This window comes from Molossus molossus, unplaced genomic scaffold (genome assembly GCF_014108415.1).
Source record: "Molossus molossus isolate mMolMol1 unplaced genomic scaffold, mMolMol1.p scaffold_m16_p_19, whole genome shotgun sequence".
NCBI lineage: Eukaryota > Metazoa > Chordata > Mammalia > Chiroptera > Molossidae > Molossus > Molossus molossus.
In genome coordinates this window covers 41,751,787-41,768,758 of record NW_023425354.1, presented here as the reverse complement: position 1 = coordinate 41,768,758, position 16,972 = coordinate 41,751,787, and the positions used below count along the sequence as shown (strand labels likewise).

Sequence of the window (16,972 nt, the reverse complement as noted above, 5' to 3'; positions counted from 1 at the left end):
CACATCACTCCATCTGTCTCTTTTCACATGTCCTTCTTCCCTGTGCCTTTGAGTGTTACTCCCCCTCTCCTTTCTAATGATACCAGGCACTGAATTTAGGACCCCTAAATGCAAGATGATCTCATCTTGAGATCCTTCCTTCAAGTACATCTTTAAAAAATCCTATTTCCAAATAAGGTCACATTTATAGGTATTGGGGGTAAGGACCTGGATGAACATGTCTTTTTGTATATTAAACATACCAGAGCTCCTGAGTGAGTCCTTTTGAAATGACTCTCACAGTCTTTCATATTTTTCTTTCATATTTTTCTTGCTTTTTGTATGACATGGTGTTCTAGGCTCATCTTAAACATTTTCTGCCCAAACTTGGAATTAGTAATTTCTCCAAGAATCTCTGGTTCCTTTTAGTGGAAAATTATATTTAGAGATCAAAATATAAGGGCTAAGAATGTATTTACTTTTATAACCAGTAAAAATAATTTTCATTAAATAACAAAAAAATGGCTATATCTATCATGAATCATCAAAATGGTCTCTGATCTACTAATACTTCTAGAACTTCTAAGAATCTGTTCTAGAAACAGACTCATAGATACCGAGAACTTTTTGTTTGTTGCTAGATGGGAGGGGGGCTGGGGGGATGGGTGAAAAAGATGAAGGGATTAAGAAGTACAAATTGGTTATTAGACTGATGAACCTCTTATAGCGGGAAGAGAGAAACCAAAGAATTTATATGCATATATGAATATACAACAGACACAGACAATAGTGTGGGGAAGGCAGGAGGGGGGTGGGGGAGTAGAGGAGGTCGGGGAGGAAAAAGGAGGGGCATCTGTAATACATTTAACAATAAAGATAAAAGTTTGAAAAGGAAAAATAAGAAGAATCTGTTCTGGAAAAAAAACAAAAACGGAAACATTAGAGGTTCTTTGTAGGATTACTGATAAAAGCAAAAACTTGAGGTGACATAAACAGTTATCAGGGATACAATTAAATAATTTATGGTATATCCCATAATGGAATATTATGTAGCCATAACAAAGATCAAAATATTATAGCAACATACTAATGCCACGATGTTAACAACAACAACAAAAGGATATGAAAATGAAGCCAAGATCACAGAGCCCTGGCAGGGTAGCTCAGCTGGTTACAGCATTGTCTCAATACATCAAGGTTTTGGGTTCAATCCCCAATCAGGGCACATACAAGAAACAATCAATAAATGCATAAATAAGTGGAAAAACAAATTGATGTTTATCTCTCTCTCATCAATCAAAAAAAAAAAAAAAAAGGTCATAGCACACCAAACTATGTTGATGAAAAACAATTGAAAAGAAAAAAAACACCCCACTCTCGCCAGGTAGCTCAGTTGATTAGACTGTCATCTTGATACTCCAAGGTTGTGGGTTTGATTTCAGGTCAGGGCACATACAAGAAGCAACCAATGAATGCATAAATAAATGGAAGAATAAACTGATGTCTCTCTCTCTTTCTCCCTCCCTTCCTCTCTGTCTCTAAAATCAAGGTTTTGGGTTCAATCCTCAGTCAGGGCACATACAAGAAACAACCAATAAATGCATAAATAAGTGGAACAACACTTATTTATGCATTTATTGCATAAATATTTTTTTAAAAATTAAAAAAAAAAACTCTCCAAATTGCTAATATAATTATTTGAGGAGTAATATAATTCCTCAAGATAAAGTTAAGAGTTATTATTTTATTATTATTTATCCTCACCCGAAGACATTTTTGCATTTATCTTCAGATAGAGCAGGAGGGAAAGAGGGAAGAAGAGAAAGAGAGAGAAACATCGATGTGAGAGAGACACATCGAGTGGTTGCCACCCACATGACCCCAACCGGGGCGGGGACAAACTGCAACCGAGGTATGTGCCCTTAGTGGGAACTGAACCCGGGTCTCTCTGGTCCGCAGGCCGATGTTCTAACCACTGAGCAAAACCAACCAGGGCAAGAGTTATTATTTTTATAGCTTTTAGGTTTTTTGGTACCATGATTATTGTACTTTTTAAATACTATTATATCTATGTGTATTCTTTCTCATTCTGCATTCACACAGAAGTTAGTGTTTCTTCATCAAAAAACTCTGGGACCCCTGCTTTGGAGGTCCTCACAGATAATGCCATCCTGCCCTGGGAGTTCTTGGGGCTAAATGGATTGTTGTCTCTGGCTCGGCTCCAAAGCCAAACCTTTATGGATCATTCCCTGTGTGACTCAATATAACCATGTCCCCAAGCAGAGCATACTATTGCCTCTGCCTCTGGCTGGCTTAACCCCAACTGTAAAGTTTTGGGGGGAACACTTCTTATTTGGCCTATTCTGTATTCTAGCTCACAGGTGCTCCAAGCTGTCCTGTCTGAACCATAATTTATGACTGTTCCTATGATCTAGACATGTATAAATTATAAATCCAAAAAAGGAGGACAGAGCAGCACCTTCCCCAATTACTTTTTCTCTTGGCCTTAGGTGAATTCCAGATCAAGTGTGAAAAGAAACTTCTAATCCCAGTCTCAGGCTGAATGGCAAATTATTCTGGGTCTTCCTTCTTTTAATGAGGAACTCCAGGAGAGGCATCACCCTTTCCTGCTTCACAGTTCCTGAACGTCAACATCCAAACAATGGTTGTCTGTTTAGGGCCTAAACTTTAGGCAGACTGAGACTGCTATGTAAATTCCAGGAGACACATAAAAGCCCAAAGCATTCTGCTGAGCCTAGTAACACTTCTGAGAATGGAATAACTGGCTGTGATTCATCACCACCAAAGGCTAGGTCCTAGCACCCTTAAGTTTGTTCCTTCTTGTCTCATACAGGAGATGGGGCTACTGACCTACTTTGCAGAGGACATGCCCTTTATGTAGCTTACATAACTCTGGGGAAGAGATCAGTCACACTTTCTTGCCCAGGATCCTTTAACAAGGCCCTTCTGTAAAATGGTCATCTTCTGGCTGGACAGCCAGTTTTCCTCTGTGGGAGGCCAGCTGGTCTGCCTAAGGTGTAGGTGGCCTTGTTAGGGCCCATACTCTTACCAGCTGAGCTAAGTGGCCCAGCTAGTTCAGGACAAGGAGGTGAAGAGTGGGCAGCCAGGGTGGCTCACCTGCTGGGTGGTGGCCAGACAGTACTCTGCTGTGCTTAGGATGCTGCAGATGAGGCAGAGCTCCTCCAGAGTGAACTTGGCTACTTCTGAGCCCTCCTTTTCCTTGAGGAGGCTGCTGATGGTCAGCCCTCCACTGCTACTTGTGGTTCTGAGGAAAAGGAACAGGAAGTAGTCAGGCTGGGACTTCTCATTTGCTTCCAGAATTGGAAAGGGCACATCTTAAGAAAAGAAAAGGGGGAAGGAAAGTCTGGACACGGCCCAAATAAATCCACATACAATGAGTCCTTTCCTCTTGACCTCACCTTGACTGTCATCTGTTTAAATTCTCTGACCATCAGAAATAGGAAGAGATGATTGCAACGGTGAGTCAATAATCAGTCGTATTTACCGTGATGACTCACACTCACAGAGAAGGCTGCTGAACCGACTCTGCTCAGCTTGGAATTTCCTGATCTGTAGAGCTCATTCAGGATAATCTGTAGCACTGGTTCCCCAACGGTTTCTCTCAGTTAAAGCACATTCTGCCCAGGAATTTGTATGTTGTGCTTGTGGAGGGGTACAAAAGTGCATGCTAAGCCATGGTTCCTGCCCAAACCCCTGACTGCCTCAAGAAACCAAAAGGCATCTCATCCCTTCCTACTGGGGTCTAATCACATGCTCACAAAATGTTAAAATGCAGTTATAAAACTTCCTGCTATTTCAGGAAGAATTAGACTGTGAGAGTCATATGTATTTTTATCCTCACCCGAGGACACTTTTGCATTTATCTTCAGATAGAGCGGGAGGGAGAAAGGGAGGTAGAGAGAGAAAGAAACATCGATGTGAGAGAGACACATGGAGTGGTTGCCACCCACATGACCCCAACCAGGTCGGGCACAAACTGCAACTGAGGTACATGCCCTTAGCAGGAACCGAACCTAGGACTCTCTGGTCTGTGGACCAGCGCTCTAACTGCTGAGCAAAACCGGCCAGGACTTATATTTGGTAAAGAAGAAAGAATTCAATGACATATATCTTAAAAATAAAAGAGAAATTTCTCCTTTAAAAACCTGCCCAGTCTTACTGATACTCAAAGATTTGTGAACGTTTTACTTCCCAGCACTTATAAGAATGTGAGGGCACTGGCGCTCTTGTCCACCATGGGTTAGGAGATTGCACTGTACAATCTTTCTGGAAGTCTATTTCAGGAGCTTTAAAAAATATCCAGATGATTCGACGCAGTAGTTCCACTTCTGTTCAAGGATGATTTTCAGAGTGTTATTTAAAATACCGAAATGCCCTGGCCGGTTTGGCTCAGTGGTTAGAGTGTCGGCCCGCAGACCAAAGAGTCGCAGGTTCCATTCTGGTCGAGGGCATGTACCTCAGTTGTGGTTCATCTCCGGCACCCCCTGGTTGGGGTCACGTGGGAGGCAACCAATCGATGTGTCTCTCTCATATTGATGTTTCTCTCTCTCCCCCATCCACCCCTGCCCTCTCCCCTTCCCACTCTATCTGAAGATAAATGGAAAAATGTCTTCGGTTGAGGATTAAAAAACAAACAAAAAAAACCGAAATAGTGAACCCAACCTAAATGACCAATTAAAAGAATGATCAATAAGAATCTCAGAAGTTGGCCCTGGCCCGGTTGCTGAGAGGTTAGAGCATCATCCCATATACCAAGGTTGTGGGTTTGATCCCCGGTCAGGGCACATACAAGAATCAGCCAATGAATCATCAATACAGGAACAACAAATCCATGTTTCTCTCTCTCTCCCTCCCTTCCTTCCTCCCTCTCTCTCAAATCAATACATTAAAAACCATTAAAAAAAAGAATCTCAGAAGTTAATTGAGGTTCTTCAATATGTTTGATTGCCATGGCATCATTAAACATGTGTTAATATTTACTGTCATGAGTGCCCACAATTCTCTGTTGGCTTCCCAAATCCATTCTCTGCTCCTCTCTTCCCTTCTCTATAGCTCGGGAGACGGACTTCCACAGACTTATCACCCAGGCTTCTTGGCTCTCAGGCCTTCTGTTGGGTTCGGCCAACGGGAGATGCAGCAGGAAGTCAGACAGGTAGAGGAGAGAGAAGTCTGAGCAATAACTAGTCCTCCAGCTCCCTCTGCTTCAGTGCTGGCAGCGACTGGCCCTCTATGACTAGTTTCTGTGGGGCAGACCTTTGCTGCCCTAGCTCTCAAGTAATTTCAAAATAGTAGCAACTCCCCACTAGAACTTGGATGCTTCAGAGTCCTCTGCTGGTTCTTTATACCTTGCCCCCATTCTGTGACTGCACAGCGGCTTTACTTCTAACAACACCCCAGCTGAGTGCACTGTTTCCTGCTGTGACCCTGGCTAACACGCGCAGGGAAAAGCTCCCAGGGCGCTGTTAAGTGAAAGCAGCAGGGTATAAAACTATGAGCAGTATAGTCCCAATTCTGTTAAACAAACAGAGACACAATCACACATGTTATATAAATAAATAAAAAATGGAAAAATATATACCAAAAAGCTAAACTTGTCTTCTCTGGGTGGTGAGATTAAAGGTGATTTTTATTTCCAATCTTTGTGGTTTTCTGTGTTATTTTGATAATTGGGACAAAAGTTACTAAAATTTTTAAAACAATCTTTATCATAGTCAAAGAAATTCTCATTGATAAAATATATCTGCTACTTCAAATCTCTTGTAGAGCACAGAGATTTTATTTTCTTTGCTTCAAATAATGTAAAACTCCCATATAGGACACATTTTAGTGATAATGACAGAAACTAACTCCATAAATGTTGACTACAGCCATGGGGATGATTTTTAATTGCTAAATTTTGAAGCCTTACCTTATATCATATTCTATTACAATAGAAATTGCTACAATATAACCAAAACATCTAAAACTGGTTGAATGATTCATTTATTTCAAGTTGTAACAATGTAACAACATTCTAATGCTCCAGTGAGTAGGTGTAATTAGGAGCTGTGCTCTGTAACCTCCCACCCCTAAATCTCACTACATCTTTAAACATTAGACCCTATCCAGCAGAGCAAGATAAACATACCATAGGAGAGACTTTGGAACGTACTCAGACCGAGGGAAAGCAGACTCATACCTCTCGTCTACTTATCATCCCAGGACATGAGCTCATTAAATGGGGCGCAAGTGAAATTGCCCATGCTGTTTAAAAGTTATTTCCACCACTACCCTATTTTTTAAAAAATCCTCACCAGAGGATATTTTTCCATTCATCTTCAGATAGAGTGGGAGGGAGAGAGGGGGAAAGAGAAGAGAGAGAAACATGGATGTGAGACACATTAATTGGTTGCCTCCCGCACGACCCCAACCAGGGCTGGGAACCAAACTACAACTAAGGTACATTCCCTTGGCCGGAAACGAACCCGTGACTCTCTGGTCTGTGGGCCGATGCTCTAACCGCTGAGCCAAACCGGCCAGGGCCACTACCCCACTTTGAAAGCTGTATCCATCGTTGAATCCATTTAAATTAAATATGGATATAATGGACTGACTCCCTTGAGTTCAACATGGTAGTGTGACCTACACTGGCAGCCAGTGTGGGCATTTCCTCTAATGGTCTTTTTTTGTTACTCCTCACCTGAAGATATTTTTCCATTAATTTTTTAGATAGAGTGGAAGGGAGGAAGGAGGAGAACAAGCAAAACATTGATGTGAGAGCGAAACATCTATTGGTTGCCTCCTATACTACCCAATCGGGCCAGGGATCGACCCTACAACCCAAATATGTGCCCTTGACCTGGGATCAAACCCAAGATCCTTCAGTCTGTGAGCCAATGCTCTCTCTAACTGCTGAGCCAAACCGGCCAGGGCTCCTCTAACGGTTCTGATCAGCTGTGGAACCACATTTAGAGAGGAAATAGTCTCAGGCCCTTGGGAACTCAGTTAGGGTGTTTTTTCCCTTGATCTTAGTAGCTCAGTAAACAATTTCAGAGTGGACTTCCTTAAAGATTCCCATATTTAGGCATGTTTAGAACTGTCCTTCAGCACTTGGACCAGGAAGAACAGGACTCACTTGGGCAGGTTGCCAGAGAGGATTTTCCAGGCGTATTCTCGGAGGTACTTCTGAAAAATGGTAGACAGAGCAATCATTGGCTCCCCAGTACTGAGCTGAGAGCACTGCACCATGCACTTCTTGTAGTAGACAAAGAGGTCAGCACAGCTGGGGAGCACGGCACCCCCTTCATCCGTGTTGGGCTTAGGTGGCCCCTGGGCTTTGAAATCAGCCACAAACCGATCTATCAGCTCTCCAAGGTTTCTAGGAAGAAGAAAACCTGAAATGTTATTCTAGTTCAAGAAAGAGAAAGCAAATAAATGTGCCTGACTGACATGAGTAAATTATTCCTAATATCTTTTTATTTTAAAAAAATTATCTTTATTGTTGAAAGTACTACAGATACCCCTCATTTTCCCCAAATTGACAGCCTCCTCCCAGCTTCCACCCCTCCCCACTGTACTGTGGTCTGTGTCCACTGGTTACGCATATAAGTTCTTTGGTTTATCTCTTCCTACTCCCCACAACTCCTTCCCTCTGAGAATAGACTAGTTTCCACCATTATCATCATTAACCACCCTCACTGCTCCTACAATAACAGCAGCAATAACATGTGGCATTTACATGATGCTTTATACTTTTCAAGGCATTTCATGATCTCATATGACCCCACGCCCCTGAGAGGAAGATAAAGGTATTACCGAGTCCTCTAACAGCAGTTCTTAACCTGTGGGTCTCGACCCCTTTGGGGGTAGAACAACCCTTTTACACGGGTCTCCTAAAACATAACAGTAGCAAAATTACAGTTTTTATGAAGTAGCAATGAAAATAATTTTATGGTTGGGGGTCACCACAACATGAGGAACTGTATGAAAGGGTCGCGACATTAGGAAGGTTGAGAACCACTGCCTAAGAGATAAAAAAAATTAAGGCTAGAAAGTTTGTCACACAATTTAGTGGCAGAGCTGAGCCCAGAATTAACCACTTAAATGCGTGCACTGGTCCCACCACCATAATTGGACCATCTCCCCTTTCCACAACAAAAACCCTTAATAATGACAGTAATCATTTCCTGAACACTTACAATATACCAGGCACTATGTCAGTATTTGATAAGTGTCATTTCAACAAACTTCATTTAATCTTCAAAATAACCTTATGAAGTAGGTAACTATTACTATCCTCATTTTCAAAATGCAAAATGCAGAAAAGTTAAGGACCTTGTCCAAGGTCATATAGCAAGAGAGTGGGGGAGCCAGGATTCAAAACCAAGCAGCCTGGCTCCAAACCTCATGCTTTAAAAAAAAGTTTTTATAGATTTCTAAAGAGAGAGGAAGGGAGAGGGAGAGAGAAACACCCACGTGAGAGAACCCCAAATGGGGATTGAACCCACAACCCAGGCATGTGCCCTGACTGGGAATCGAACCAGCGACCTCTCAGTGCATGGGCCGATGCTCAACCAGCTGAGCCACACTGGCTGTGGCCAAATCTCATGCTTTTAACCACTCTACCAAACTACCTCCTAAAAAACAAAAAGGTTATGATGTCAGCAAACATTTAGGTATCATTAACCTAAATGTGCCCAAAAGATAGATGCCTAAACAAAGAGAAACTATAGCCCTGGCTGGTTTGGCTCAGCGGTTAGAGCGTCAGCCTGCGGTCCAGAGAGACCCGGGTTCGGTTCCCGCTAAGGGCACGTACCTCGGTTGCAGGTTGTCCCCGGCCCTGGTTGGTCGTGCGGGCGGCAGCCACTCGATGTGTCTCTTTCACGTCGATGTTTCTCTCTCCTCCTCTCTCTCCCTCCCACTCTATCTGAGCAAAAAATGAAAAAGTGTCCTCGGGTGAGGATAAACATAAATAAATAAAATAAACAAAGAGAAACTATAAAGATTCTAATGTTTTCTTTTTCCTTTAATGCCGCTGTTTCTTAGCACTTCCAGACTTAAAGGTATAAAACATTCTGGGAGAAGAGCGGGTCTGAGCAGCTCCAGCTTGCCCAGGTCACGGTGGTGTTGACGGCTGCAATTTTTCTCCCATTTCCCATTCCAACATCACTGACTCTGCTTCAGCTGTAATGAGTCACCACTCGTTAGAACCCAGCAGGGCTGTACTGCTGGTTCCCTGCACAGTTGTGCGGTATGAAAAATGGGAGGAGAGGTTCCCACCCCTCTTGACATTTTGCATCTTTGTAGGTGGCTGTCTAAGGCTACAGGAATCCAGCTGTGCATTAAAAATGTATTTATATAACAGCCAGAAAGAAAAAAAACAAGAACCACATGCAGCATCAATTAGCAGGAACAGGAGAAAACTGACGTTCTGCTAAAGAGCTTTTGTTATTGAAAGTTTAGTATATCCAGATGCAGCCATTCTGCCCTCGAAGAGCTTCATGCTTTGGCTAGGACTTTGTGGTGATGGTCAGTAGCAAGGAACACTCGAGCTCTCCACCCCCATTCCTCACAACCTTTTCTTGCCTCCCCTTTGCATTGGATCTCCCACCTCTTCTCCACAGTGACCCTCCAATCCAGTCGGACCCTCATCAACCACCCGCTGCTCCCTCTATCCCTGACTCTGAGCCTTTGCCTGGATGCCTCCCTCCACCGAAATGTTCTCCTGTCACTTCTCTATTCAGCTCAGGGTCTGCCCACAACTCCTCCTCGCAACAATCCTGTCTCCATTTCCACTCTGCCATGTCACACACTGACACTTTATTTTGTTACATTTAAATATACACTGTAGCCCTGGCCAGTGTGGTTCAGTGGTTAGAGCGTCGGTCCGAGCAACAGAGTGTTGGGTTTGATTCCCGGTCAAAGGCACATGCCTGGGTTGAAGGTTCGATCCCTGGCCCATCAGGGCATGTACAGGAGGCAACCAATCAATGTGTCTCTCTCACATCAATGTTTCTCTCTCTCTCTCTCTCCCCCCAATCCTCCCTCCCTTCCACTCTCTAAAAACCAATGGAAAAAATATCCTTGGGTGAGGATAAACAACAACAATATACCCAAACACACACAGTAAGGCTGTCAGATATTCAAGAAATGTGTTGATTGTCTCCCATCCTGGGTCCATGGTGGCAATGCTAATCAATAATGGCAATCTTTTCCACTGATTTTTTTATTTTATATATATATATATTTATTTATTTTTATATCCTCACCTGAAGATATAAAATGCATTTTTGCATTTATCCTCAGATAGAGCGGGAGGGAGAGAGGGAGAAAGAGAAAGAGAGAAACATTGACGTGAGAGAGGCACATCGACTGGTTGCCACCCACACAACCCCAACCAGGGCCGGGGATAAACTGCAACCGAGGTGCATGCCCTTAGCGGGAACCAAACCCAGGACTTTCTGGTCTGCGGGCCAATGCTCTAACTGCTGAGCCAAACCGGCCAGAGCTGATTTTTTTTTTTAATCCTCATCTGAGGACACTTTTCTATTCATCTTCAAATAGAGTGGGAGGGAGGGAGAGAGAAGGAGAGAGAAGGAGAGAGAGGGAGAGAAAGACAAACATCGACGAGAGGGACACATCGACGAGAGGGACACATCGACTGTTTGCCTCCCGCACGACCCGGACCAGGGCCAGTGATAAACCACAACCAAGTTCCAGAATTGAACCCGCGACTCACTGGTCCATGGGCTGATGCTATACCACTGAGCCAAACCGGCCAGGACTCTTTTTTCTTTTTCAAAATATATTTTTACTGATTTTTTAGATAAAGAGGGAAAGGGGGAGAGAGACAGAAACATTGATCAGAGAGAAACATTGATTGGCTGCCTCTTGCATGCCCCACACTGGAGATTGAGCCTGAAAACTGGGCATGTGCCCTGACTAGGAATCGAACCAGGACCCCTCAGTCCATAGGATGACACTCAATCCACTGAACCACACCAGCCGGGCTTTTCCACTGATCTTGGGTGTAATTTCAGAATAATTCCTGAAACAGCCCTCTAGATAGCTACTTCTAATAAGCTGAAGTTGGTTCAAAAGGCAAAAGCTGCTTGCTATAGAGTAGCAGAATCTTCTGTTTCATGTATGTTACCATAAGCTCCGTGAGAGTAAGAGTAGAATCATGTTTGTGCTCCATCTGCTCCCCCTGGGCCCACCCCTCATCTTCTGAGTGAACCTCATCTCCCAATGAGTCGGTGCCCAGTACATACTCAGCTCATCGACCTCCACACTTTGTTCCTGAGCGGTGGGAATTAAAGGGTGGGAAGGATCCAATCCAGTCAAATACTGACTGAGCACTTAGTATGTGCAAGGCTCTGTGGGCGGTGAGTATAAGATATCGATTAATTCAACAACAAAGCAGAGGTTATCAATTCTTCCAAGCACCAAACACTACCCCAAGCTTTGGCGAGATCTTGTAGGACTACTGGAGAAAGGGGTGTGTGGCACGGTGACGGATTTGTTGCTGGAATCACAAGGAGGCGCCTTTTATCCCCTAAGCAATCCCAATCAAGTAAGAGTATAAAGGGTCAAGTCCTGATCAAGGTGCTGCTGAGGCTAAGGCACAGGGTCCGCCCATTAGAAGCTTTGATCTTTTTGGGAGGGAGATAGGACCCTCGTGCTTATTATAATTTAATTCCCAGAGAGCAACAAAATGTTAATTTTGCAGAACACACAAAATGAACTTTTCTTAGACAAAGGAAATACCAGAAGACGCCAGAGAGGAAATTCCACAGCAGTATTCACATCTATCCCTTCACACTGTCACACTGTGTACCACAATCCTTCCCTGGTCTCCCTCTCCCACTACAGCTATCAGCCTATAACCTAGGCATGTGCTGGGTGCATTATGACTACAGCCTCCTTTAATCCTCACAATAGACCTGAGTAGAAGGCCTTATGATCCCCATTTTATAAATGAAGAAACTGAGGCTGAGGAAAATATAATTTTCCCTAGGTGACAGAATTTATTAGAGCGGGAATTTGAACTTGGGTCTGAGTGACTCCAAAGCTAAGCTCTATCCTCTCACTATGCTTTGACTTCAAAACTATAAAGCACTATACAGACATATGGTATTTCAATTATTGCTGCTACTCACTTTCTCTCCAGCTTGAAGAAACATATCATGGATGAAGATGGTGTCAAACCCTCTTCCCTGCAGCTTTTGCTCAAGAACTGTGTAAGCATTTCACAGTTCGGGGTGTGTGTGTGTGCGTGTGAAATACTGCTGGGAGTTCCACTGATAAATAAAATGACTGAGGAATACAGACAACTGCAGAGCGGTATCACTAGAGGGAAACAATAAAACGTAACAAGAAGAAAAACCGTATTGCAGACCAAGCTAAGCTACGGACGACCAAGGCAGTTTCTCCTGGGGGATCTGCACCCAGCAGGCAGAAGCAATATTCTGCCTGGGAAGTAAAGGGTGACGCACTGGGAAAGGAAGATGGTCATCAGAAAAAGCTGGCAAGAGGGAAACGTGGATAAAACTCCTTAACGTCCCCAAGTTATAAAACTTGCTAATTCAGGGCTCTCAAACTAATTTGCAATCCCCTTCCCCCTTCCTTTTAGCTGGGGCCAAGGATATGGCTTGAACCCAACTGGGAGATGGATTACATATACAGATAAATGGAGCAAATAAGTAAACACAGGGAGGATACTGGGAGCCAAGTTTCTTAGTGCCATAGAAGGCAGTGACAGACATGTAAAGGAGTATGCTAAAATAATCCCTCTGGTTGGATTAGAATTGGAGGCCTCAGCATAAACGCACAGGTTGTTAGATAGAAATAGGTATAGAAATAGACAGAGTCTGGCTGGTGTGGCTCAGTAAATGAATATCAATTCATGCACCAAGAGGTCGCCAGTTCAATTCCCAGTCAGGACACACGCCCAGGTTGTGGGCCAAATCCCCAGTGGGGGGCATGCAGGAGGCGGCCAATTGATGTTCTCTCTCATGGATGTTTCTATCTCTCTCTCCCTCTCACGTCCTCTCTCTCTAAAATCAATAAAGGAAAAATAAATAAATAAATAAATAAATAAATAAATAAATAAATAAGACACAGAGGCCCTGGCCAGTGTGGCTCAGTTGGTTGGAGTGTTATCCCATACACTGAAAGATCATGGGTTCAATTTCAGGTCAGGGCACATAACTGGGTTCCGGTTCGGTCCCTGGTTGGGATGTGCAGAGAGGCAACCAATCGATCTCTCTCTAAAACCAAAAAGCATATCCTTGGGTGAGGATTTAAAAAAAAGATATAGAGGTATGCTTTCTCATTGAGAGGACCTGTCTGTAGGCATGACACCCAAGCAGTAACAAACATACCTGATGCCCAGACTTAGTTACTAAATATCATTCCCAGCAAAGGAACAAGGGATCCCAAAATATGAATGACTCCAGGGCTGAGGTAGGAAAGCACAAGATGAGCCTGAAATATTTTATTGTAGCAGAAAAGAAGTGCTAACAATAAATGATAGGGGCATGCAAATAAGGTGAAAAACTAGTTTGAGGGGGCACCAATGGCCAACTCAGGGACTATTTGAGTATTAATATAAATAATGATGGATCCTAAAAGAAAAAAAGAACATTCATGAAAAAACTGGTGAAATCCAAGTTAGCTCTGGTGTTTCGTATAATACTGTAACAAGGTTAACTTGCTGGCTTTGAGAACTGGACTATGATTATGTAAGATATTAACATTAGGGGAACTTGGGAAAAGGGAATATGGAAAATCTGTACTATTTTACAAATTTTTCTATAAGTCTAAATGTATTCCAACGTGAAGTTAAAAAAAAAGATAGTAATGGCTCCAACCCACCAAATAAAATAGGAATTTATGAGTCCATATGATATAAATATGGAGAAGAGGAAGCATTTGCTTCAAATATAATGCCAAAATATAAATGCAGAAGCAATGATGGAATTAGAAAAATAATCATTTGACAACTGTATTAGTAACACATGATTCAGGCAGGTATCAATGGGTGATAAAGTCAGCTGGTGAAAGAGCAGAAAAAGGCTATGTGTTTGGTGTCACAGTGTCTCCTGACACTAATTAATTACTCACTAATACATGGAGAAAACTGGCAGACACCATCTAAACTGAGCAATAAAAATGGACACCACAAGCTGCGGGACAGACCAACACTGGTGCCTCCTGACAGATCTCTGAGAACACAGCCCCACTTCTGCATAAATCACCCATCGTAGGGAGACACCCAACCGAGGGACACCCCACAAAGTTAATAGGCCTGTGCTCTTCAAAATTCAAGGTCATGAAAGATAAAGAAAGGATGAGTTAGTCCTCTGGACTGAAGGAGACCAAAGAGACAAATACATGCAACCCATAATCCAGGAATAAATTCTGGATTATAAAACACACGAATGGGACAACTGGTGAAATGGCGTAGGGCCATGGACTAAATGGTAATACTGTATCAATGTTAATGTCCTGATTTGGATCGTTGTAGGATGCTTATGTGGATTTGTCCTTATTTATAGGAGACACACAGTGAAGTATTAGGAGTAATGCGGCATCTTGTCTGCAACTGAGAATTCATATGACTCAGAAAAAATATGCATGTGCGTATATATGTGAGCATGTGTACATATGTGAAAGTGTATGCGAGAGGAGGGAGAGATAACTGTTAACTGAGGAGTCTGGGTGAAGGATATACAGGCGCTCTCTGTATAATTCTTGTAACTCTCCTGTAAGTTTGAAATTAACTCACAGAGAAACTCTCATCTTGACGAAGGCAGGAGAAGGGGGAGCTCTATTTCAACAAAAGTTACTAGAGGGAACTCAGGAGAATGGGCAGAGATGAAGTCACCAATAATTTCTTTGGCTGAGATGAACTGAATGAAGTGAGCAAAGTGCCTATGCAGAGAAATCTCGTCTGTAAGAGTCAGCAGAAGAAAAGCACCACATTCCCAAGGGTAGAAGATACACTAACTTCCTCCTTGAACATACACAAAAATTGAGCAAGCTGCTTAAAGCACAGAACAGCAGCTTAGTTCAACTTGTTCAAGAGATGGCTTCGGCCCGACCGGTGTGGCTCACTGGTTGAGCATCGACCCATGCACCAAGAAGTCGCTGGTTCGATTCCCGGTCAAGGCACATGCCCAAGTTGTGGGCCCAATCCCCTCCCCAGTGTGGGCATGCAGGTGGCGGCCAATCGATGTTCTCTCTCATTGATGTTTCTTTTTCTCCCTCTGCCTTCCTCTCTCACATACACACTCTCTCTCTAAAATCAATAAAGAAGGAAAAAAAGAGAGAGAGAGATGGCTTCGGCAACGGGATCCACTTCCTGCCCCCCCCCCCCCCCCCCCCCGCCCCAGTACTGGCTCTGCAGTCCTCCTGCTGCTGGCTTTTGGCTGGGGCAGGTGGGAGGCTGGGGAGATTAGAGGATGGATCCCAGGTCAGGCCCAACAGAAAGCTGGCAACACTGCTCAGGCCCCCCAACTGCTGCCTAAGAGCCCAGAACAAGATCTCGGGGAGGGCAGGGTAGGCACAGTTCCTGAGCACCACTTATCTGTGCCAAGTACCTGTATGGCACCTCATTTCATCCTCACCACGACCCTATGAGGGAGGCATCCTTGACTTCATGGCAGAGAGGACAGAACAAGCTCAAAGAGGTTAAGGACCATGCTCAAGGTCTCAGGCTAGTGAGTGCAGAGTTCTGACTCAAATCCAGGTCTGTCTGGCATCCAGGCCCACGTTCTTTCCACTACACTGTGTTGGGTCATCTCAGAGCTTGTGAATGGTCTAAGATTTTCCTCCCTTGAAGATGAGTGAGTCAGAGCTTCAAGAGTAGTAATTTGTACAAAATCAGTCCCCACCTGAGTTTCTCCCTCAGCCTTACGATTCTTTGACTTAAGGAAGAACTTTAAAGAACCCCTTAAAATTGTACTAAAAAAACCAGTGTGTGGATTCATGAAGATTTGTCTTGGCGAGAGGGTCCCTGGCTTTCATCGGGTTCTCAAAGGGATCTGACTCAAAAACAGTTAATGACCACTGCTGGAAGCAGTATTTTGTCTGATTCTCTCCTTTCACGGATGAGGAAATGGATTTCGTGAATTCTATTTTCTACTTCAAGCTTTTGCTGCTTATTCTGGAGCGACAACAGCACAGCCTACGCAGTTCTCCTCCGAGTAGCTTCCGCCACTTCCCTCGTGCTGCGGAAACATACTGGTGGGGCCAAGCGGCAGGATGTGTGGCCAGCACTTCATTTTTCAGAGAGCAATGGAGTGTCCCTGAGGAAGGGAGGGCTGGCTCTCTGCCCAAGCACTGTGAACAATGAGTACCCTTTATCTGAATCAAGGCCATGCGCAAAGAGTAGACCCCAGGATCACAACAACTGGGGACAATGCCTCTTTAGACCAGGCACGTTTGGGGGAGGTACGTGGTTCTCTCATATGCATTTTGAACCTGGACCCAGTAGCTTTCTGGCCCTTTTAAAAGTAAAAATTTGGGTTGATAAGAGAAGGAACTTTGTCCAAAAACAGCCATCCAGGTGGGTTGCTTTAAGCCCTGTTAATCTCGTGGGCAAGTAGCTGATCCTTTTGCTTGCCCTCCCTGGGCGAGAAAACTTTCTGCATGCAGAAGATGGGGTGCTTTCAAAGACTAAGAGGCGAAAGTAACTACTTCCCTCTGTGTGCCTGCAGACATACACCCGATGGATAGAGAGCAGGGAGAAAACTGAGGTATTACAAGGTAAGAAATGTCCAGGCGATGTTTTTGGGTGGGGTAGGTGGGGGGAGCAGTGAAGGAGTTTTTGTTCATGTAGATACTCTTACAAAGTTCATTTTCTGGGATTTTAATATGAAGCATTTTGTCCTCGGGGAGGAAAAGAGCAGACGCTAGCTAGAATATCAAGTAGGTGACACTTTTATTGGGGCAGACTGGAACAGTCTAA

General features: G+C 43.7%; 1 protein-coding gene across 2 annotated transcripts in view; it reads right to left on the bottom strand.

Annotated features, from left to right (window-relative positions):
* Positions 1-16,972, bottom strand: part of VPS53 (VPS53 subunit of GARP complex) — a 160,850-nt gene that overhangs the window by 44,555 nt on the left and 99,323 nt on the right. For both annotated transcript variants that reach the window (XM_036268118.1, XM_036268119.1), the window contains 2 exons: positions 7,136-7,378; positions 3,118-3,265 (listed from right to left, as the gene is read on the bottom strand). In XM_036268118.1, coding sequence (XP_036124011.1) covers positions 3,118-3,265; positions 7,136-7,378 — 391 coding nt within the window. The remainder of the gene's footprint in view (positions 1-3,117; positions 3,266-7,135; positions 7,379-16,972) is intronic.